General features: G+C 41.4%; 1 protein-coding gene across 3 annotated transcripts in view; it reads right to left on the reverse strand.

The window, feature by feature from the left end:
• The window catches only part of LOC144798761 (uncharacterized), a 1,691,129-nt gene that overhangs the window by 781,601 nt on the left and 883,657 nt on the right, over window positions 1-25,871 (reverse strand). For all 3 annotated transcript variants that reach the window (XM_078669781.1, XM_078669783.1, XM_078669782.1), the window contains one exon: window positions 2,502-2,637. In XM_078669781.1, coding sequence (XP_078525907.1) covers window positions 2,502-2,637 — 136 coding nt within the window. The remainder of the gene's footprint in view (window positions 1-2,501; window positions 2,638-25,871) is intronic.

The following is a 25,871-nucleotide window of genomic DNA, read 5'->3' on the forward strand; positions in this document are numbered from 1 at the left end:
TGAGTTCTACAAAAACAGAATGCAGCTTCAATTTGCTTTTTATTAATGCTGGAGGAAAATACATGTTTACAATGAGCAAATAACTCAGCTTAGAAGAACAAGCAATATAAACTTTGATTTTGAATGGATTGTAGTAGCTTCTGGAGTTTAGGCTGTTGTTGTATTAGAGTTAGTAAGCTCTCACTCAGTCGTCCCACCGGACTTTTGTTTGCAAAAATGTAATATGTATAAAAATTGGATAGGTGAAAAGAACCAAATTTCCTGGTTTCTAGAAAAAAAACAATATGGTGATTATTATGAAATGTTAATAAATGTGTTCCACTGGAATTTATAAGTCATTCAATGCCAATTCCGGGTGTAAATCAGATTTCATCCACCTTTATACGGGTAGTTCTTACTCACAGAGTAACAGATTGAGCTATGGTTGGGAGTAGAGTCTTGCCAATGCCACTTTGCCCTGAAGTCTGCATTTTGGGGCCAGCCCCCCCCAACATTCCTTCTGAAAGAGAGAGCAAGGATTGGAGACAGGAGCATTGATTCCTTGCTGTCTGAGTCATGTAGGAGGACAGCACAAACTCCTACTTGTAAACATTTGATCACATTGTATTCTCACTTCTTGCATGACTAATACACTCACTTAACTTTGACTTTCATATAATTCATGTTTATAGTAAAGCTAATGCTAGTTTTGATTTGCAGACTACACATATGCTGGGAGAAGATGCATTTTCAGCAGTGTCCATGAATCCACATTCTCCTAAGTGGCCCAGTTGGGTAACTGGTGTAGTTCCAAAAAAATGGAAACTGAACATGAGCTCACTTTTGGTTTGCTTTTTGAGATTTTGAAGCACACCTAACGAAGGCTGGAAGACATGCTGGATGCTGTGAACCAAGTACTGAAACAAGTAGTTTGGAAGGAGAAGATACTGCTTGCATGGTATATCTAATAGATAACGGGAAAGAGTATTGCCTTTGCCTCATAGGAAGTTAGGAATGATTTAGTGAAGGAGTTGAAAGTAGAAAGAATGGCCTTAACAATAGCTTCTAACTGGGGTAACATTGATAGCTCTTCTGAAAAATGTCCAGGATGTTTACTCGACTATCCCTATTTCTGATGGCCAGCTGACATATTGAGCTTCTACTACCATTGTTTATGTTTATATGCCTTCATTTTCAAATTGTTCTTGACCTTCCACCTCTCAATTGGCAGAAAACAGAAGAATCTGCGGTGAAATATAACAGAATATGCTAAACCTAACAAATAACTAGGTGTAATGAGCATAGCTATAAAATGTAATGCTGATATAATGGATAATGAATATAATAAATAAGTTGAGGGAAACAAGAAAAAACTGATCCAAGAAATCCAAGCCCTCAAGTACACCCTAGGCCACATAAGTAGAAACCCACAGGAGAGGAATGGACATGGCATACTCCTGAACTAAAAAATATTCAGTGAACATAGGGCAAGACCATAGACCCCTCACTGGTACAGCCTATTCAGCAGCCGTTAACAGTTGATAAGGTTGAATACTGTGGTAAACTAATTGGTTCTGCACACCAAAATAATCTAACATTAATATCCTGTCTTTGGTAATCCAGGATTTAAGTGATTACTGATTAATTTGCTAGTACAACGTGAATTCATTTTTGAACTTGCTAAAGGATAGTATTACTTTAATTAAATACATGTACCTTTTCCACCACAATAAATTTCAGTCCATTGACTGAATATGCTAAATTTGAAATAGACATGTAGTTGGTCATTTACTCGTGGGCTGGGCAGTTTTTTTTTCAAGAGGGGTGAAATGAGACAACTTGTGATCTGGGGATATTCTGAATCTGTGTTCAAAGTTTTTGTACTCAAAACATTTGACTGCACTGTTAAAACCAAATAAAAATATGGGCATAAACATAGATCCTAAATCAGCAACTAAAAGATAGCTTGTACTGCTTATATAATCAGGGTATGGATTAAACAACTGCTACTGATGGGGCCCCGTCAGAAGTTATGACAATTCACCATGAGTACCTCAAGACAGGGCTGATTTTTTTTCAGACACAGATCCTTCATTCTGTAGTCTATATTTGAGTCATTTCAGAACAGCATACATGATGAAGATCTTTATCTTTTCAAACTGATTTCAGCAATCTATTTTAATAAAATGGTGCTGGACTCTGCATATTTTAAATACCGTATTTTCTGGCGTATAAGATGACTGGGCGTATAAGACGACCCCATACTTTTCCTGTTAAAATATAGGGTTTGGGCTATATTCGGCAGCTTATAAAATGACCCCCGGCGTATAAGACGACCCCGACTTTTGAAAAGATTTTCAAGGGTTAAAAAGTCATCTTATACGCCAGAAAATACGGTATGTGTGCATTTTTATAAGATTTCTAGACCACATTATGTTGAAATGGTACAAAATATTAAGGCTTTTATCAACAGAAAATAACTATAACAAAACTATTAAGAAAGAAACAGAGTTGAGTTGTACCTTGTTCATCGCGAATCAAGAGGAAAGTTTTCGCTCCACGTGCACAGATGTTAGCTCGTAGATCCTCTAGTCCAATAGCAGGAAGACACACATCATAAAGCGCGACAACTATGTTCAGCAATTCATAAGAAGACACCTATGAAATTATTGATATTGCAGTTTGTTAGTACATTTTGCATTCCATTGCCACATTATCGGTTTGTACATTTTAAATTACAGATGAAAATTGCTTTAATGAGCCTTCACAACCGCATCATGATACAATGGCATTTTAACTTTAAAAAAAAAGTTTTACCTATTTCACAGCATTGAAAAGATTACATTGTTTGCCTATGACTGTTTGTTACATTTGATTTCACTGAGAATTATGATATGCAGATTGTAATGTATTTCAATGAATTGTGAAATTAATAATTTTATGTAAAGAATTGTCTGGGGCTTGGGTAAGCAAAAAAAATTAGATCATCCTCACAATTCCTCTTTTCATACTAAACTCACCCCTTGTCAAGGGGCACCGCAAATTAATATAGAAACTTGTAACTTGATAACAAGGGGAAAAACTGGAATAAATAGAGACACTTTTAAAATTAGCACCTTGGTCACCATCAGACAAGCAACAGCTAACCCATCTTTTGCAGTTATGTTTAACAAATCCATGCTCTCCTGATTGGTTCTTAATGGTGGACGTTTATTTCTTTGAGGGACTTTACCAGAAGAATGCGTATCACAACTCCTCCAGCTACATGTACATTTATTAATATAATATTAAACGCTCATTGCTAATGCCTGCCACAAAGTAATGCAGATCTTGGTACCTGATGAATCTAAATGTAGAACCACATTTTGCAACTGTTCACCCATCTCTCTTAATATGACACTCCAATCTTTGAGCTGTTCCTTTTGATATCATATTATGCATTGTATAATTTTAACCAAGCTGTTTATTCTTAAACAGAAAAGTGAATTATTGTTACCTCTATCGCTCTTTATCTGCTCCTTCATCCACTCAGTGATTCGGTAATCCATTATGTACGTGAGGGGCTGTCACCCCTTGAATGACATTTAATAAAAGTTTTGCATTTTTTTGTCCTATTAAACGTTAAAGAATAACTGTAAAACATAATTTTTCAAAGAAAGGCCAGTGACTTGGAGTTTTTATTGATAGTGGGTGTATGTGATTTTGATGGTGTTTAATAGTTTCTAAACAGGTTTGAGGGCTGTTATGGGGAAAATATGTAGAATGTATTGGGATTGAGGTATGGTGATGAGAACTCATTCAGGCCTTGATGAGGGTAAGGGTTGAAGCCAGCCACTAAGAAGATGTTCTGAGGAGAGGAAACCTTCCTTTAAGGCGGGGTGACATTAACATATTGATGTTAAGACATGCCAGATGCTTTGATGATATCAGCCAATGATTCTAAGTAGGATTTAAAGAGTGTAGGATTTAGAACGGAGTGCTGAGGAACTCTTTTAGGTATGAAAAATAGCTTGCATAGAGCACCTTCAATCTTGATGATTTGTGTGCAGTTAGCTAAGAAGAATGTCAGTGACTTAATACTTTGACTTTAATACCCATAAAAACATATGGGGAACAAATAAGAATTTCATTGTTAACAGTGTCCAAAGCTGCCAAAATATCAAGAAATTCTAAAAGGCTAGAGCCATCATTGCCCAGAATGAGTAAGGCATCATCAGTGACTTTCAAAATGTTTAAGTGCTGCAGCCAACTCAACCAGTATTGAAGGTCATCCAGGAGTTTGCTTTCATTAACAGTCAGTTAACTGATAACTCAATTTTAAAGGATTTTGGCAGGTAAGGGTAATTCAGAGGCTTGGTGAAAGTTATTAAGATCGCTTATGTCTGTAGATAGTTTCTTCAGGTGGGGGGACACCTGTCTGGCTTTTAAGCAGTCAGAAAAAACACTTGTTATAGTGAAAAGTTGATGATGTTGGAACAGTCTGCCAATAGATGTTTGTATCTCTTTGGTAGGGCTAGCTAGAAGGGGGTCATTGGTGGAGGATTTTGGTTTTGAGGTTGTGGAGTGGAGCTCTAGCACAGAAATCTTGTTCGATGTGGACCAGCTGTTAGGCAATATTCTGCTTTAATCTGGACTCGGAGTGATAGGATGAGTGGGAAGAGTGGGAAGAGAGGTGCTGTGCTATTTGATTTATGTGTCACAGAAACAGGTGAAGTTTTCAATTTTTTTCTGGTTTTACTATGATAAACATCAGAGGTGGGTCTGAGGCAACTCTTACAAACTCAAAAGGTTTCCTAGACTGATTTTAGCAGAATTATTTTGGTAGACAATGATTTTGATTAATTGTTGAGTACTTTTGCATACCAATAGGCAGGATGTGTTTTTTTAGATCTCCTTAAGGAGGGTGAGATCATTGATAATCTTTGTATTAGTAAGATTAAAGGCAATAATAGCATTATTAATGTTGCAGTCTTCACAGAAGACTGGAAATGAACAAAGCTGCAAGATCACTGGGGCTTAATGTTCATTGTTTCCCTGATCAAGGTTTTTGCCTTTGGATTGGCCAAATTGTGATAGTGAGGAAGAACATAAAGAAGGGTACATAGAAATAACTAGACTAGTAGACAGCCTTGTCAATTGCTACAAGACCTTTTTTTGCACTCATGAGGTCGAGTGTGGCACTTTCAATGTGCTTGGGTTTAAGGCAGGGCTGAAACACATTCTGTAGGAAGCAAACAAACACAGAATAGGCATTCTTCCAAGAGCTGCCTCTATAAAGGTTAAAACCTCAGATGAAAACATGATTGTTGTTGAATAGAATACGTAGAGACATGATGTGGGCCACTCACTGTTCAGCAAAGGAGTTGTCACCCGAAGGATGATAGATAATGTTATTCTGGTTGATTTAATGGTAGTGGGTGAGAGTCTGATACATTGAAATGTGGGAAAGAAGTTGGATTCAACTAGGCGGCAAGGAACTCAATTTCTGTAGGCCTACTCCACCTCCTACTTTTAACTACTTTATACAGACTTATGAAGTAGTCTGGACGAAGAATGTAGAACTGCGACATGTCAATGAACCGAGTTTCCATCAGTACCAAGAGATCTAGGTACATGTTCACAGTTGTGTCAACAACTCCAATCTGGTGTTTGACTGCTGATCTTCAGCAGACGGTTTAGGTGGAAAAGGAGGGAATATGCTTATACAGGTAGGTGTCTAAGAGGATCTCAGTGACATTTCTTGAATCCATTCTTCTATTTGGGTTTATGGAATATATGCATCATTGTAATCCTAGAAGTTTCAGAACAACGATCCTCTAGTAAGTTATCTATTTTGTCAGGAAGGAAAGAAAGGAAAGGAGTGACAGTTCAATGAGTAACTGCAAATTAGGTAGGAAAGCTATATAAAACAATACAATTAACTATGAGTATACATTTAATAACATATTAGGAATAAAAATCACCAGATACATAGGCCAAGTATATGGAAAACACAAGAGACACTATTGGTATATCAAGGGTGGGAAATCTCTGGGTCAGTCGCAGAATTACAAACAGATTATGAAATTTCAGAAACCGAAGTATTTTGATACATACAAATCAAACATGCACTGACAGCAGCCATCCCGTCTGACCAGGACCTGCCAGAGGCTTCCCTGCTGGAAGATAGACTGCTAACCGACTACATGACTCAGAGAGTCGTCTTCATGACGTACCAAAAAATAATTAACAACTTATCCGACCCACTTACACGATTCCACACGCAGTGGTAGGCACACTTAGGGGACCTCAAAGAGGATGAGTGGCGGAAAGCACTCTCCTCCCCATGGGAAGTAGCTATAACATTGCAATTTAGACTGATACAACTCAAAGTACTACACAGAATGTATTATTCCTGCAAAACTATGGTGAAAATGAGGAAAAAGGAAAATTGTTATGTAACCAAACTTGTACACAGGTGGGCCCATATTACCATATAATATGGGAATGTCGAATAATCCAACAGTATTGGGAAGGGGTCGTGTCACAGCTATAACAAGTGTGTGGGAAAGAGTTGTCTCTCCAGCCTAGATTGTGCCTCTTTAACATATGGGAGGCAACAGACTTGACCTGCACGGAGCAGACGTGGGTAGCCCTAGGGATGGCAATAGCAAAAAGAAATATAGCACGTAGGTGGGCAGCACAGGAAGCACCAACAGTTGAGGAATGGTAGCAAGATATGGACTGGTGCAGGTTGGCTGAAAAGCGGTCTTTGTGAACAGGGGATGCCCCTGGAAGTGGGACCGAATATGGGGAAATTGGAATGCTCATAAGGGATATGTTTGCGTCTCCTTCGATACAAGGAAATGGACTCGGCGGGTGGGGGGTATGGTGGATGAAAATGTCAAAGAAACCTAATGGGTCTAGAGTGTTTGGTTCTGTTGGGGGAGAGCATCTCGAATGCAAACTTCATGATTATCTCATGTAATGATAAATAACTCTGTTTGCTGAATGATTTCTAAACTTTAATACAAAGATCTTTAAAAAAACAAAGGAAAAGGATGATGGCACTACAACTGCACATGGTTTGAACAACTCAGTTGACACATATGTCATTATACTTGGAACAAAGGCACCAAGCCTCCAGGCTGTTATTATGTGGAAAAAATGCAAAAGAAAATGTTTGCCTCGTTACAGAGACATTTTAAGGCATGGGCAAAGTGTGCAATTAGCCAGGGCGCCACATTGCAAGAACCCCACACCCCCCTCCTCCACCGGGGAAAGTAAGTGTGCTCCCTTTGGTCTCTGTCTATTCTATTTCTCTATTTACACTTCTTCCTGTCTCTACCTCGTACTCCGTCTCTCATCGTAAGGACTTTTGGGTTACTTGGAAAGACATATTTCAGCTGTTATGGTGTAACACCATTAAAGTTTAAACAACATTTAGTATTGTTTGCCTTAACATGCGGGATTGAGTTAGGATTTACAGTTCTCAGCTCCTAGAGCCACTGGGATGTAGTAGACGCTGCTAATGACTATGGTCACACAACATAAGTGTAGTAAAAGGTACCCAGCCCACGGAAAACTATTTGAGTTTTGTAAAATAAAAGAGAGCTGTGGTATATTGAAGGGACCCCTAAAATTTAGCGAACAAGAGGCAGTTGACAGTCAATTATGAAATACTATGGGAAACATTTTATTAGGCGAGCTAGACATTAAGGAAAAAAGACAAGTACTAGTGCCTTTCCAACATGGTTTACTAGACCTGTCATCAATAATTAATGATTCCTGAATAGAAATCTGAGGCAATTGAAGAAAAAGCTAGCATACCGGTTATCTTTAGAAGAATCTGAAACCTAACAACTATTGGCCAAGCCAATAGATCTGGCTTGCAGTGTGAGCCCTGACAAACACATTAGAAAAACAATATTTTTCTGTACACAATTAATCTATCAGATAAAGAATACAGGGCCTGATAATGCTAAACACTTTGCTTTCACAATGCCTGTGATTCACAAAATCTCAGGGTTTGTGAACATAAAAGTAATAAATGCAATGTACTAAACCAATTTAGCGATTTGGAAAAACCCTTCCAAATCACAGAATGCAATCGCAATTAGAAGGAGGCATAAAACAGGTGTCACCTCAGGATTGAGAGCCAGAATGTTATGTATCAATGGTTTGTGACTGCAAATGTAGCTGCAAACCATTGATCAGTTACCAACAACTCAAAGAAGGTGGTTGTTTATTTGCAAAGGGGAAGGAGCCCCCTTGGGTTTAAAGATGGATGAGGCCATCACAGGTGCTCTGCTCTGCTAATCCCATGGGCAAAGACATATTTTTGGGTTAGGTAAGCAAATTAGGGCTAGCAGAGACTATGGCGTGCTAGGTCTACGGCGTGCTAGGTCCAAATGGACTGCCAACGGCTATATTCAAAGAGGACTTGTATTTCTAATCAGAGGGGCTTACCCTGTGTTTTAAGAACCAGCATGTAGTCAATGTAGTCAAGTACTATCCAACAAGCTCAGTTCTGCAACCATTTTATAAGAAGGGGATCCATCTTCTCCTGCAAATGATGATGTAATATCCGTATTACATGTAGAGGTAACTTTCTGTGTTTAATCACTTCTCAAAGAGTTGCAAGACTGGACTGAGGGAACCATTTTAATGGCCAGATATCAAGCTGGTCTCTGACTTCCTGTGAAACTTTAGGTAACACTTTGGCTTCTTCTCTCTTAATCCTCCATTTTACCACAAATTAAGAATCCCACTCTTTGCACACTTTATTGTTTATAATATAGAAGTATAGAATGGAGAAATATATAGGCTTGGGGCATCTATCCGTACACTTCCAGGACGCTAAAGAGTCCTGAGGAGGCTAAAACTTTTGCAAGCATTCCACCCATCACATTTTGTTGTTTTAATGTTAAGTCCTAAGTGTGACCGAATTCGTCCTGTGCTCACTGTGCAATAGGATTCAAGGTGCACCTTAGCGATGAGGTTCGAGAAGGCTGAGTCCCGTCTAGCTTTGCTTGCGCTCCTGTTCGGGGAGGAGGCGGCCTGGCTGTCTTGGGTGTACTGTTCGAGCAATTTGCAGCAACTATGACATTTGCAAGTACTCCACTCATCACCTTTCATTGTTTCAATATAATGGAGCGTTATCATATTATGCTGGAAACAAAGGAAGCTTCGGATTTGGTTTTTAGGGAAGAAGTGGGTTGAATACACTTATAGCTATCTATGGCTAAGGCTTGAGGAACACGGCCGGACTGGGAACCTAAAGCAGTCCTGGCAATTAGTCAGACCAGCCCCCGGAGGGTGGGGGGCAAGTCTGAAGCACTGCTGCTTTTTTTTACTGGGGGCGATATTGCAGAACTGGCACCCAGTAACCCAACCAGCCCCCACCACTCCAGAACAGACCCCCACTGCTCCAAAACCGGCCCCAACCCTTCCAGCCTCCCGGGGACACGCTTGATGCCCGCTATGGCCAGTCCGTTCCTGTTGAGAAACGTGGCAACCATTGCTGTAACCAGTCCTGTTGGAAAACCATGGCTGCCACTGCTCTCTGATAAGCCTAAGGCTACTCGACCACTCTACCCCCTAGAAAAGCACCTTGGGATTGCTAGAGTAAGCCTCTGTCCACTAGTAAGGGAATACCTGGACTCTTTGCACGATATACCTCTTTTTGGTATATTATATAAAGAGCCAGCTTCCTACATTGGAAAGTGCCCTATTCAATTTTTCCAAAGGAATCGTGTCTCATCTGTCCCCACTTCAGTTTTCTTGTTCGCCTCCTCCAGCCACAGGAACATCAGAAAAATACTTACACCATCAGGGAAAACAAGCTCACCTCTATTTTGTGCAGAAGAACATGCCAGGGATCTCACAGACTTTGGTTACTCTGGTTCACTCACACACACAATGCAGGCTACATACAGGTACAGAAACATGCACAATGTACACTTGAGATGTTATCGCTAGGATCTGCGTTAGCAAAAATGAAGTAGTACTTTACAGGAGAGGGCCAGTAGGCCTTCACTCCAAAGACACAGATAAAAAGGTGTGGTCACAACAATGAATTCACAAAGCACAGTACTCTACTACAATCACTCACTACAATCACTCTACATGCAAAACACATGACAGGGACAGTCGTTCACTGCCAGTAAATGAAGGCCTCACTCTTGTTGAGGTACAAGCTTAAGCAGTGGCGGCTCCTCCACTAAGGCGGAGAAGCTTCGCCCCACTGAGCAGGTCGAAAAAGGGAAAAAAATGATAACTCATTTTTTTAATCATTTTATTTTTCCCCTTGTTCAGCTGGGTAAGGGGGGGCTGCTCTGCTCACAGAGCAGGGCAGGGGAGGAGTGGTTTGCCCACACCAAGTGGGCAGGATACTTTGGCCAGCTGTTTCGGGCAGGTCAAACCGGAATGCCCACTTTGCATGTTCTCAATTCAAAATAGCTTTATTCAACAGTTTTGTCATAAAAGCACGACATACATATGCAGACAATTTAAAATAATAAATATTACAAATTTTAAGAACAGTTTAAGAAAGTATTAAACCTCACATAACTGCCGGATAATTCTTGGGTTAAAAAATGATAAGATAGGTACATACATCTACAATATTCCCCAAATATTTCCTACCCCGTTCATTGTCGGAAGATAAAATACAAAACTAACATTAAGATAATTAGGTCCATGATCAGTCCTAGGAAAGTGCCTTTGACCGAATAGCCCAGGCCCATCCCAGAAATTTGGCTACCGCAATTGCTATTAATGGGGATGAATCCGTTGTTAATACTCTCATAGCTTCTCCATGCCTACTAAATCCAAGTAGTTTGCAAATAGGTTTTATCCACATAGCTTGGGGTTTCTTATACAAAGGGCAGAAAAACAACAGATGACTAATTGTTTCCAGCTCTTCAAAACATTTTAGACAGACCTTCTCAGTCTCCCCTGCCCAATTACTAGTGAATGACCAGACAGGTAGTGTGCCGACCCTCAATTGAAAATACAGCTTTCTGTCAAATGGTTTTTCAATAGCATCCCAATATTGTTCTTATACTGGTCTGGTCTTAAATTCCAAGAATCGGCCAGTCAGATGCCTTATTGACCCATTTGTACATGCTGCGGTTGTGATCCTATCCCAATACATCTCCTTCAGAATATTCTTAGAAGGGAATGATGCATTGAGTGGATCAGCCCACAAGTCACTCAAACCTAGATGTTCCAGCAACGCCCTGATCTCATTCAGCCATTTAATCTTATGAAATCGATCGGTGACCATTACATCTTTAAGTGCCGAGGCATAGTGAGCAAGCTCCGCCGTGCACCACAGTCTTCGCCAATACAAGAGAGGTCGAAGTTTCGCCAGATCGGTTACAGTTTTTCTACCCAGATCTAGCAACAGTGGATACATTGGCGTGCTTTTCAGGACACCAGTGACCCTCCGAAGAAAAGAATTTTCAGCTGCTGACAGGGTTGATAGATTTGCAAACCCCCAGAGCTCGGCCCCATAGAGCATTGAGTTGAGGACCTTCAAACCATAGATTTCCATCAATGGACTAATAGGTTTTGACGATGAGGTTCTAAACTTAGTTGCAAGAATCCCGGCCTGCTGCTTATGTTTTAGTGTGGCAATATCGATTAGCTTTGACCACCCCATGTTTGCCTGGATCGTTACTCCTAAGTACGTAAAGGCATAAACTTTTTCAAGGGGGCCATTATTCATATATACCTTACCCCGTAATGACCTATGTTCATTAAAGGTCATGTACTTTGTTTTCCCCTTATTAATGGTAAGGCCGCATGGAACAAAAATCCTCAAACCTACTTAAGGCTTTCTGCAGACCACTGGGAGTCTTAGAAATGATTAATGTGTCGTCCGCAAACATGAGGATAGGTATATGTTCATTCGCCAGCGTCGGGGCATCCAGGGGGACCGAGGAGAGGAAACCAGCAACCCCATTGACGAAGAGCGAAAACAGGGTTGGTGCAAGCACACAACCCTGTCGCACTCCCCTGTCAACGGGAAATGACTCCGTCACCTCCCCCCGGGCCCCCATCGCACACACGCATGGTTACCCTCATGTAGGCGGACGATCAAGGATAGTTATTCAAGCGACATCCCCATATCCCTCAGGACACACCACAGCCTATCTCGAGGCACTAGGTCAAAGGCTGCCTTCAGATCCACAAAAACCGCATACAAGGCCCCTTTCCCCAAAACGACTGTCTTCCAGTAGATGTTAATAAATCGGAAGACCTGGTCGATGGTGCTAGTAAGGGGTCGGAACCCCGCTTGCAGTGGAGATAGGATATTCTCATCTTCCATCCATGACTGGACTTTTTGTAGTATCAGCCGACCCATAATTTTTTGGATGGAATCTATGAGACTAATTGGTCTATAGTTTGTTGCTAAGGATTTATCCCCTTTTTTAAATACTGGGATTATCTCTGCCCCCTTCCAGGAGGCCGGGATTGGGGCTCCACGGGCAATTGCATTTGCTAGATGTGAAATGTACAGTCGCCAGGAAGGTTTATAGCTCAGAAACACATCCGCAGGGACTCTGTCTGTTCCAGGTGCTCGTCCTGGGGATATAGAATTCATTGCCCTGTCCACGTCCTCTGGTGTAAATATCCCACTTGAGAAATAGCAGTGGACGTAGGGATCCGTGCTCGCCTCGTTCCCCAGCGAAGCATATTGGGGTTCAAAGTGTTCAACCCATGAATGATGGGCAACATTCTCTTCTCCCCCTCCTGTCACCCAGGCACTCCACACTCCTCCCCTCTCCATCACAGCTGAGATCTGAAAGAAGACCCGCCTCATATCCCCACAGAAGGGTGGACAGCCCACTCTGTCTCCCCGGTCCTTTGTCGTCACTCCTTCCTAGCCAATCCAAGAAGCCAATCCAAGAAGACCAGGAAACCATCACCATCCGGTCCCCACCAGTTCGAAGAAACCCCTCATCTTTCCCTCACTGGATGAGTGGAGAGCGGCCGTGGCTGGACTTGGGAATCCTGCAAGGCGACGAGGTGTGTGTCTTTCGACCCGCCCCGCCTCGAAACTGCAGTTGCCACATTCAATCTGGTGGGGTGATCGCTGCGCAACTCACCCCCACAATCAAAGGATGATCAAGTTGGTGAGTCGGGTGCCGCATTATCTTATATTCAAAGGTGGGGAGGGAGAATGGAGTCAGAGCCCAGAGAACCAGGAGACAGAAGTGGTGGCAATGGAGTGCAGAGAAAGGGGTAGCGACTGACAAGAGTAGTAAGACAGAGCATTACATGGTAACAGGTTCTGGATGGGTATTTGTAACCATGTCTATAAATCCTTCGTTGTGCCCAAGTGCACGTGCCCTTCGAGCCACAGCTGCAGGGGAGCCATGTTTGTTCGTACGCCTGAGGCCGTTTCATGATGATCTTTTGTGGGGCAGAGCCAAGTGCTGTTGTGTGCACGTTATGGACGTTAGTGAATTTATTTAATCTGATATTTCTTTAAGTTAGTGTTTTATTTTTAGGGAGTACGGATCAGAAACAAGGGAAAGATGAACTCTTTTGTTTTCTGACCTGTGCTGCCTTAAAATTAAGCAATACCCGGTTAAATAAATTAAATGTATGCACTGAAGGCGCACACAACAAGCAACTCTACGCTATGCTAGCAAAATTCCGTCCATCATGATTAGGGCGGGCCGGAACTCCGCGGAATTCCACTGAGTTTTTTTGCAACCCCCTGGAATTCCACGTAGTGCCACTACGCCAACTCCGCCCACCCCCGGCGAAGATGACTAAGAGGAAGCAGCGGCGGTCAGACAGGTATGTTTTTATTTGATTTTTTTCTTCGTTTGTTCCTCTCCACCATCCCCCGCGACCCGCCCCCGCTACCACTGTTAAATACCAGCCGCCACTGAGCCTAGGCCTCAATGCACACAGTAGATTAATATGAGGATAGGACCAACATTAAAAAACACAATACTAGGTACTCACAGTCGGTACTCAGGGCAAGGAAACACATCTGTACACCAAAGGGGACATTCCAGTCCTAACATAGATAAATGTCACCATTGTTGATGGCATAAAAAAAGTCTTCTACGTATAATTTGCATGTGCCATGCCTTTCTACTTTGCTTCATTACTGGTCACAGGTGCTATCTATCAACTTTGGGATCTGCTCATTCTGGAAGGTGACAAATGCAAAAACAACAGTTGATGGACAGAATGCAGAACAATGTCATACATTCACCCCAGTACAGTGATCTGGGCCTAAATCCATCGTTCTTTTGCTCACCACACCACCCCAGTTCAGACATGGCCATATGCAAATCAGCCTTGACCCTGTGCCTCATGGGAACAGTCCGGCCCAACTGCCAAGCCATGTCTTCCCTGGACCGGAATCAAGCATCCAAGGACCGGTTTCGGGCTTTCAGCCCTCATCAGCCAGGATAGCTTGACTCCAGTGGTGTGGAGAGCACGGGACTCGCGTCTGAGCATACCCGTCCCACTCGGGGTGACAAATGCAAAAGCAACAGTTGATGGACAGAATGCAGAACAATGTCATACATTCACCCCAGTTCAGGAAGGTGGTTAGGTGCTGCCTAAGAGGTGTTAATGTTCAAATAGCTTTTAGGTTAGTGAAATATAAAGGGTGCAAATCAGCTGTTAGAATTAATCCTTGATTTTAAGTTGATGTAGTTTTATGTGAATACTTTATCGTAATATGAATCCATTAGATTACCTTAATCTTTGTATTTACATTCTGTAATTGAAGACGGACATTTGAGGTATTTCATTTTTTCTAAAAAAAAATCTAATTTTAAGTAATTAACAAATAAATATATACCTGTTTTACTGTTGCTCTTTCTGCCTATCAGTATGTCAGGAGTTATGGTAAATAAATACATTAATAAATAAGTGCTCGAATACTGTAAATGTTAGCAGGATTTTAAAGAGTGCCGACACATTCCAGACGCAGTCACAAGCATTGTAGGCAATTTTCATAATTCAAGCAATGGAACTGCTACAGGAGAGCTCTGTGAAAACTAATTAAGACTTCAAGAGTATGTCTTGTAATCGTTCATATTGTGCTCTACAGAGAGAACACGCACATCCACTATAATTAGGTAAGGTATTAATAGAGACAGAATTCAAGCAATAACATATTCGTGAGCGAGAGCTTGTTTTCAATTTTCCAGTCTTTATCCATTTGACTTATGTAACTTAATTATCATATAAAAGGCACATTTATTTTGAAAAAATGAAATGTATTCAGTAGCTCTCTAAATAAACATGCAGCCAATGTCTCTTCTGGAAACACTGTAAAATAAGTGTTTGCAAAAACAATTAAGTCTGGTGGCATCGTTTTTGAAAAACATTGTTGGGGAAGCTGTTGGGCCCTCATATATCTAAAAAACATTGGCTAAAAGCAAAAATATGTCTTGCCTCAAAAAGCACCCATTGCCATTGTAATCTATGGAACTTAATGGAGCTGCTTGGTGTGTGGATGTGCTCTTTGTCAATGGAAAGAATGCTGTCACTCACAGTGAAATTAGCCAATGAATTAAGTGGTCCAACCCACGCCCCACGCTCTATGCTGTAATGACAGAAAAAATATGAATGACACAATAAAAGACCAATGGATGACGACAGCTCACTGAAAGCCTCTACAAGTATGTATATTATACATATAATTTTAGGCAAATGAAAAGTTCTTGGCAAAAGGCAGACCTAAAAATGGAAAAGTGTTCAGAACACCTAAATGAACTGATAAAGACAATGGGTTAAGGGTAACGAAGAATAAACAAACATTGCCTAAATATCAACTGACCAGTCAGTAGGGCAGCCACATCACATGTTTTCACTTGCTCCCTAACATGTATGGTGGGCAAAGGAAAGGTGCACTGAAGGAAAAGGTAAGAAAGTGACCCGTTGCAGCCTTCTGACCTTACCGTTAAAAATGCACAACTCATGAAAGCTGACTAACTTTCCTAACAGAGGAAAACCTTTGGCTCCACTGCCTGCAGATCTCCACAAACCACACTGCTGTCTGCAATGGAAACTTCCAAATTCAAACCTGAACAACCGAATGTGCTTTGAAGCCATAACTATTACGGGCTGCATGCTACATGCATGACAATCAACAAAACCAAGAACAGTTAGATCAATACACAAACATGCAGGCATGTTCCCCCTATCAAAACCATATGTAGACATGGGCAAGATAAGGTGTCCTCTATAGTGCCAGCTACTGCTGGGCATACTCATGAACTGAGTCATCAGTGATGCCGTGACATAATGCCAAGAAAGAAGCAGGAAAGTAGAAGAGTGAAAAAAGTACCTTAGTTAGGATGCCAAAATACCTTTTGAGAGCTCTGCGCCAATTAAAATTAGCATTAACTGTCCAGGAAAAGGTGAATTGATTCTCTCCTGCAAGTAGAAACTTTAATGCGTAGATCTCCAACCTTTTCTGTAATAAGAGCTACTTATGTTCAACAAAAATCATACCAAGCAACTAATATTATTAATGTGCGAATAGGGACCACATCATACAAGATTACATTAGTAGCTTCCCCATGCAAGATTACCAGCACTGATCATCTCAGTGCAATGGAGGACGAGGTTGCGTAACCAGCAGGCACTGTTGTCTCACTATATTGCACTGTCGCGTCTTTCTCATTGTATTCAGCATTTTAAAGATCTGTCGATTTTTTAATATATAGGATGTATTTTTATGTGAACTTTTACGATTTATTTTCTTTAAAAATCGAATAAAGGATTGAATTGAATTGAATTGAATATATGCTTTTCTTTTTTCGGATACATATGTTAATTCAACCAAACAAAAGGGTTCAATTTAGTAGGCCTGGCTGTAAACAAGAGAGCAACTTACAGGTAGTTGGAGAGCTACTGGCAGCTCACGAGCTACTCATTGAAGAAGCCTGCTTTAATTTTCCAAGAATGAGCTTTCAAGGGGCTTCCAATTAGTAAGGACCTAGTCTATTGGAGAGTGGTTATTTGTGTTTGTAACACTGTGCAGTATTGGGTGTAGGGTAAAGCAATCCTTAGGTTGGCACCTCCAGGATGTACAGTATGGAGGGCACTCGAGTACAAGAACAGAATGTTACCACCATGCTGGGGGTACAACACAAAAGCACTTCCTCCAGTAAACATCCCAGCACCCGCTTTGCCTCCGAAACACGCCGTATTTTACAGTACTCATCTGAAAGCGGCACAGCAAATGAAAAGTTGTGATTGCGAGATACTTGTAAGACTAATACAAAGAAGAAGGCAGCGTGAAGCAAGAGGAAGCCATCACTAAACAGATACTAAAGAGATTTTATGTAAATAAATCATACTAGTTTCTGTAAGGAAGAAAGGCATAGTCAAGGTTTAGGAGGTCACCATCCTCTTAGTGTTAATCTAACAGCAAGGCACTTGTCATGCACATCGAGAAAGGAGTCCTTAAATCAAATAGTTGACATGTAGATCCAAATCTCGCATCACTGTAAAGAGAGGAAGCTACATAGTGTGTTTCTTCACAGACATAAACCAGAAGTTCAGAGGTAAGAAACAAAAAAGGGATGCATATTAAAGATACACACTTAGGAATCAAAGTTGTTTTGGCCAATATAGCCTGGTAGGTTGCATGTTGAAAAAGCAACAATGAAAACATTGTGTTGTAAAAATATTGAGAAGGTAATTACATATAGGTAAGTATAGATTTACTATTTTTATCTACACATTTGTGTATTGTGAATGTATATACTCACAAAAAAACAAATGTTAAAGTTAAGTTATAGAATTTATGTAGGTTTGGCATACAAACCCAAATTAAACTTCTGAAACGTTAGAAATTCTACAGTTATTGATTTTTCTTAATTGTATGATATATGATCCACTTACGTACTTATGTCTAGATTATCTGTGCCAAACACAATTTAAACTGCACAACCATAACAAATTCAAAACATATACTTATTTGTTGAAATTATAATTTATGCACAACTTTTACATTACCATAAATCCTTCTTATAACTCCCATTTTTTTCTTGTACACTGTACACCATCTTTAAATTAATATTAATGCCACTAAGACAAAGTTCATGGCTTTTAACCACCTTAGATATTTTAAGGGGAAAATGATAATGGATGTGCTTTCCCTGGAACAGGATGATGCTTTTGTCTATCTGGGTCTCAAACTGCAGAAGGATACGAGGTGGAAGCCACACATCGAAGTCCTGGTACTAAAACATCAGCAGTTAGCTGGCACCCTCAGAAAGGAACTCAAAACCTCCCTGACAAAGCCCCTTAGTCCAGCACTTCAAATTCATAACAGCAAAGTGGTGAGCTCAGTCCTCTATGGGGCTGAGCTGTGAGGCCTAGAGAACCTGTCCCAGCTAACTATCGCAGAGAATATGTTTTTGCGTGCAATCACCAGTCTTCCACAGTGTACACCCACCCACCTTTTCCCTAAGGAATGATCTAGGCAGGAAAGCCCTGATGGATCTAGCCAGGCTACTACGGCCAATTCTATATTGGCATAGAATATGGTGTACACTGTAACTGGCAGCATATACTGAGGGTTTAAGGGATATTATCAATTTGGGTTGTTTCAATAAAATTAGCTGTCTGCGAGATCTGAGAAGTCTGATTAATACAATGGTCTTATCACCCCTGTGGGACTCCTCTTCTACTTCAACGTTCCCGTCAAAAAACAGCCTCAAGGAAACCTATTGGGAAATGGTTGCACATGAAGAGTTTAGGCGCCACAACCCCACCTCACTCTCGGGGCGTTTTCTACAGATAAAACCATGTTTATGTTTATGTTTATGTTTATAGGATTTGTAGAGCGCGTGACTACCCTTGCGCATCTCAGCGCTAATAGAGCAGTTTAGCGAGAGAGGGTAACTAGTCTTGTGGGAAAAGCCAGGTCTTAAGTTTTTTCCTGAACTGTGCTTCTTCTTGGGTGGATCGAATGTCAGGATCTAGGCTGTTCCAAAGCTTAGGTATCAGATGGGAAAAAGATCTTCCGCCCCATCTGGTTCTTTTTGTTACGGTGTTCTTCATGAGAAACTTTGAGCTCGACCTGAGCTGTCGTTGGGGTGTGTAGTGAGTGACCAGGTTTTGAATGAGTGCCGGACCTCTTCTGTGCATGGCACGATAGGCCAGATTGAGGGATTTAAATTTGATTCTGGCCTGAACCGGAAGCCAGTGTAGTTACTTCAGTCTTGGTTTAGTTGATTGACGTCTGGGTACATTCAATAGTAGCCGTGCTGCTGCGTTTTGAACAACTTGAAGACGGTTGATTACATATTTCGGGGAACCCAAAAAGAGGGAGTTGCCGTAGTCCAGCCTTGAGACCACCAGGGCCTGAACCACTGTTCTCCTTCCGTCTTCTGGGAGTAGGGGCATAATCTTCCTAAGCAGACGTAATATCCCAAAGCAGGTGCCAGATAGCTTTTTGGCCTGTGTCTCCATTGTGAGATGTTGATCTAGCCACATGCCGAGGTTTTTTATGGCAGGTTTGGGCGAAGGCGGTGATCCCCAACTGATAGGCCATGGAATATCCACGTCGGGGTTAAGGTTGTTACCCAAAATCATCAGTTTTGTTTTGTCGCCGTTTAACTTAAGTTTACAGTCTGCCATCCAAGATCTGATTTTCTCGAGGCAGGGAACAAGCTGTCGATGATCAGAGTTAAGGGTGTCTGAGATCGAAGAGACTAATTGTGTATCATCCACGTATGTCACGACGGAGATACCAAATTCTTGAATGATAAGGGCTAATGGACTGAGGTAAATATTAAAAAGGGTAGGGCTCAGGGTTGAGCCCTTAGGCACTCCCCAGGGTGCTGGGAAGGAGTCTGACTTGAAACCAGCCTCCACACATTGGAAGGACCTGTCACTCAAGAAGGAGGCCACCCATTCTTTAGCTGTTCCGCTAACGCCCACCTTTTCCAATCTCTGGATCAGCACTGTGTGGTCTACCGTATCGAATGCGGCGCTCAAATCGAGGAGCACCACAGCAGCCATTTTTCCTTGATCTAGGGTGGCTTTGAGCTTTTCAGTGACCACTAACAGTGCTGACTCGGTACTAAGCTTTGGTCTGAACCCCATCTGTGTCTGATGGATGACATTATTGTTCTCGAGAAAGGTGGAGATTGTGGCATTTACGTGCTTTTTTGCCATTTTGCCCACTATGGGCAGGAGTGATATTGGGCGGTAATTTGATAGTTCAACTGGGTCCAGGTGTGGCTTTTTCAACAGGGGTTTGATAATGGCTTGTTTCCATTCCTTTGGAACCACGCCATTCTCAAACGAAAGATTGATGAGATTCCCCAGTTGAGTAATAACAGGTTCCCCTCCTTGGGCGAGAATGTTGGGAGGGGCTGGGTCTGAAGGAGAGCCTGATTTGATTTTCTTAGTAGTGCGGATATCTGATCCGGCTTTATGGGAGGGATGGTCATGAGGGCTGGTCTGTCCAGCGGTACTTTGGTCTGAGATTCAGGTGGTGGAGGGGAAATGTTTCCTATGGGCCATGGGGGTTTGGATTGGAAAGACTTATAAATAATTTCAATTTTGTTTTTGAAGAAGGTTGCCAACCCATTGCACCCCTCTTTGGAGTGTTCTGGGCTATTGGGCTCTTGAACTGAGGTAGTGAGGGATTTTACAATCTTAAAGAGCTCCCTCGGAGAGTTAGAGGATTTGGTAATTCTTTCTTCATAGAAGACGGCCTGTGCTTTCCGGACGCTTATTTGATAGCGTCGAATGGCAACTCTGTAGGTTATTTTTAGTTCAGGATCATATGACTTCCTCCACTCTCGTTCTAGTTTTTTACAGTCCTTTTTCTGCTGAACTAGCATAGGAGAGACCCAGGAGGACCTGTTGGTGTTTTTATAAGATAAGGGACCCGGCTTCCTGAAGTTCCTGTTGATGGAGCTGTTTATCCATGTTTGCCAATTACTATGGGCTTCGTTCAGATCTTTAGTTTTGGGGAGTATGGAGGGTTCCAGATCACGGATCGAGGCCTCCGGCACTATTTTCGGCCATTTCCGTCCCGTAACTATGAGGGTTTTGTTTGGTCCTGTAATGGGAATCTGGAGTTGGAATGGGATCAAGGCATGATCCGTCCATGGCATCCAAATTGGGTCTAGTACCTTCAATCTTTGATCATTTGAGAAAATCGGGTCAAACAGGTGACCTTTCTCATGGGTGGCTGAGGAAACCAGCTGTGGGAGCTGTAAAGCTTCCATATCAGTTAGGCCCCTCTTAGCGCAGGAGTCATAAGGATCATCCAAATGGATGTTGAAATTGCCTAGTACTGTTATGGCATTTTTCTCTATAAGCATACTAGCCAGTTGGTCTGGGGCTGAGTCCAGAAACCCAGTGCAGGGTCCCAGGGGTCTATAGATTGGTCCTCCCGTGAAGGAGCTTGTCGCAGAAAAGGATAACCTGAAACCGCAGGCTTTGGAATTGTTAATATTCAGGGGAGATATTGTGCATTCTAGTTGGGCCTGGTTTATGATGGCCTGTCCTCCTCCCATTGCTCCAGACCTATCAAGGCAGGCAATTTTATAACCAGGGGGTAGTGCTTCTACAATATCTGAGGCTGAGCTTTCTCTAAGCCAACTTTCAGTGATGAAAAGAGCCTCCAAGCGCTCTTCTTCCAGTAATAGCTTAATTTCCAGCACATGTTTGGGTAGGGATCTGCTGTTAATTAACCCCATTTTGGCTATTTTCCATTTGGTCCTTTCTGCATCTTTTTCATGCTTATTATTGGTCCTAGTGTCTCCCTTAAACCCACAAACCGGACAATACTGTACTTGTTCTATGTTTAGCAAGTGCTGACATTGAGGGTAGACTGTATTCTTTCCTTTCAGTAGCTCTGATCTGGTATAGGTGAGGACTTTTCTTGGGAGTGTGGGCATGAGGACAGGGTTCCTAGCCCCTGGTCCCGGTTGGTTGCGGACGGGCGCAGACGGGCTTTCCTTTGGCGCTCCTTCGGCCGCTGCGCGCGTCCGCTGCGTGTTCAATGGCCCATGTGTTAATGTAGGGAAGTCCAAAGTGCTTCCGCCCCTTCCCCGCCCCAGTCGAGTCAGCTGGGAAGTTTGGCCCCGCCCTCCACTCAAACGGCTCCTGCCGCAGTAGACTGGGGCTGGGGGCAAAGTCCCGTTTAAGAAGAGCTGTGTAAAATAAGCAGGTAGGGGGAATCAGGGGGATTAAAAGAGGTGTTATTTAAAAGCAAAGTTTCACGCAGTTAAAAAGGAGTTGGGCGTACTCTGTGGCAGCGTTCAGCTCTGGCCGCAACACATCATAAGCTGCCTCACCTCGCTCCGCTGTTGTCCCAGAACCCCGGCGCTGATGTGGGGAAGCCCAAAGTGCTTCCGCCCCTTCCCCGCCCCTGTCGAGTCAGCTCTCGAGCCCTATTGGGATATCATTAAAAAGCCTTTGGACCGAAAGCATTATTTCCAATTCTGATCAGGATCTTTGCCCCTGAAGTGCTTTACATCCAAATGGTCTTCCACTGGAAACAATAAATGCCACATTTGTGCCAAATATGTAGAATCATATTCGCATGTGCTCTTTGCCTGCCCTGCTTACGCTGGCCTGCCTAAAGTCTGGCTGGCGCAGCTTTGTAAGAACATGGGTATAAGATCACACAGCATAGCTCTAAGAATCATTTGCTCTGATTCATCACCCAGGTACGCAATCCCAGTGGCAACATTTTTAAGGTGGATGTGGCACATTCTTTCCAAGCAAAATATGGCTGGAAAATGAAATTGATAAAATCTTTGCAAGTGGGCATAATGTGATTTGTGGGGCCCAACCCGATTCCCAAAGGCTTATGAGACTGTCTGTATTTTATGCTTTAAATCTTGTCATGTAATGTATCATGTGGTGATAGCTCGGATTGCCTTTTTTGCCATTTTTGCACTAAATGTTTCAACCTAGATTTTAACTTGTGTACTGTTTTTTTTTTACTATTTATCTGTAATGCTTTTATGACTTGCATAGTCGAATAAAGTTTCTTTGACTGACTGACTGAATATTACTCACGCACTTCCATACACAATCTTGTCATCTCACTTACCACACTACATACATGGTAAAGTGGATTTAGGACCTGTAAATATTGTAGCATGTATTCCTTTGCACTGTGGTGGCAAACAGTGGAGTGTTCTACAGTGTAAGGGTCTGTATTGGAATATTGTGCACGGGATTGGCATACAGTGGAGTGCGGTACAGTTGAATGGCGTAACCTGAAATACCGTACACTCAAGTGGGGTATACTGGAGTGCTATAGAGTGGGGAAAAAGCTAAGTGGAGTACAGTGGGCTTATGTAAAGTGGAGTGTAGTACAGTGTAATGTTGTAAAGTTAAATTGCATGAAATGGAGTGATGTATATTGGAATGTCGTACAATGCAGTTGTGCCGGATAGGTATAATATAGAGTACACTGAGGTACAGTGTAATATGGTACAGTGCAAAAGCATATACTGGAGTAGAATAAAGTGTAGTGTGATATGGTGGAGTACAGTACAATTTAGTAGCCTTTTGCGTAATAGAGTTCTGTTTAGTGGCGTTAACTGTTCAGACATACAGTGGAGCGACACATAGTGAAGAAGCATACAGTAAAGTGGCATACATTTCAAAAGGGTTCATTATGGAAGCGTAGACTGTAGTCACGTACAGTGAATTGAGGATTAGTGTAGTGTGGGAAGAATGTAGTCTTGTAATGCGAAGTAGCATACCATCGACTGTGGTACAGTCCAGTGGCGTATAGTACATATCAGTACAATGGAGTGGTGTACAGTGTAGCAGCGGGCACTGGAATAGCGTACACTCTATTAGTGTACCATAAATTGGGCCATAGTGGAATAGAGTAAATTGGATTAGGGTACAGTGGAATGCCGTGCAGTTGCGAGCATTACAGTTTAGGGGCGTCCAGTCAAGTGGCATAAAATACAGTGGAGGACAGTATAATAGCATAGAGTATAGTGGTTGCAATGGCATACAGTTCAGTTGGGTTGAATAGAGCTGAGTAACATACAGTGGATTAGAGTAGAATGTAGTGGTGTACACTGTAGTGTTGTAAACTGGAGTAGCATACTGTAAATTGCGTACAATCGAGTGGCGCAACGTGAACAGTTAGACAGTGGAGTGGCATAAACTGAAGTGTGTAAATTAAAGGAAATGTAGCGTTAAAGTGTGTGAAAAGATGTAAATGTTTTATCGCCAAAATATATATTGTAATACGTTAAAGGTGTGGGGGTCCCAAAACGTGCTTAAATTCAATGTGTTTAACATACATTGTTTTACTGTGCGTATTGTGAAATCCGTCATTCAGATTTAGTTAAAACTTGCCTAACTTAGATATTATGGTGCGTAGATGCTTATTTTGGGTACTGGAGGTAAGTAGTGTAACTATTTTATAAGTTTTAATTTATTTAAAATTTGTGAGATCTGTTTGCATGGCATATTTGTGAAATAGAAGTGTATTTCGTTGTACTACTATGCTACATAGTGATACCAAATCATTAGCTGATTGGCTAATGACTGCGTCTACAAAAGTTAAAGGCATGCATGTTGTTTTTAGGTACACTTTGGCAGCATTCTGCATTGAGCTTTCAGTTATCGGAAAGTAGTAGTTTGGTATTTTTGCCCAACCTATTAGCTCTTTACTAAAGTAGTAATAGGTCTTGCAAAATATTTATAAGTTTCTTTATATTGTTTTGTGTACTTTTGTGTAACTAGTGATCAGTGCAGAACTACTGCTGTACCACTGCTGCACCACAAATTTATTTAGTAAGGTTGGCATTTTTCTTTCTAAATTACTCTAGATTTCTGTAGCACTCTAAAGTGAATGGCGTATATTTTGAAGTAGCAATGTATTTTTTAGAAATGAATGCACTACTCAGTACACTTTTCTACATACTTAAATATGTTAAAGTTTGTAAATACATTTTAGCAGACCTCATTTATAAAATATACTGTATTCTAGTGTATTTCCAAATTTTCATACATTTGATGTAAAATGTTTTGTTTATAGTAATTTTTTTCACACACACATATATATATATATGTATATATATATATATATATATATATATATATATATATATATATATATACTGGCGGTCGCCAGTAAGTAGTCATAGTTAGAACCATGTTTCTATTCAAAAAGCATTTGAATATTCACGAAATTCTCAAAACGAATGGCTCGCTCAGGTCAGCTCTGGTCTTGAAAGTTTTGGGGTGATTCGTCAAGTGGGGGCAGAGAAAAAAGGGAGTGTCAAAACGTGTTTTCTTCATGCTAATTTCCTTAGGAAATTTTAGGCACGGCTACAGCCCGAACTGCTGAACGGAATTATACCAAATTTGGCAAAAAGGTAGCCTTTGGCCCAGAAAGCATGGTGTAAATCCGTTCAGTAGTTTTTGAGAAATGTAAATATATATATATATATATATATATATATATATATATATATATATATATATATATATATATATATATATATATATATATATATATATATATATATATATATATATATATACTTATAAATATTTTTCTCTAACTATTACCACTTTAATAAAGTGATAATAGGTATGGGAAAAATACCAAACCTAATACTTACCTACATTACAAGTTGTAACGCAGAACACAGCCCCTGCATATACGCTGAGCACCGCCAAGCAGCCTCAAGGTAGGAGCCGACTAGGGCAAGCATCCAGCTTGCTAGTTTGACGGGCATATATCCGTCTGCTACTCTGATATCGTGAGGTCGCTTGGTTGGCGAGGGGAGACCACTCGTCCGCTTCGATCCACACATGGGGCGCCAAGACTAAACAGGACTACCAGTCCCAGCAGGCACTGGGACATTTGGACTGCCCATCAGGGGCGTGCCATGATTAGT

The sequence above is a fragment of the Lissotriton helveticus genome, chromosome 12 (assembly GCF_964261635.1).
Source record: "Lissotriton helveticus chromosome 12, aLisHel1.1, whole genome shotgun sequence".
Classification (NCBI taxonomy): Eukaryota; Metazoa; Chordata; class Amphibia; order Caudata; family Salamandridae; genus Lissotriton; species Lissotriton helveticus.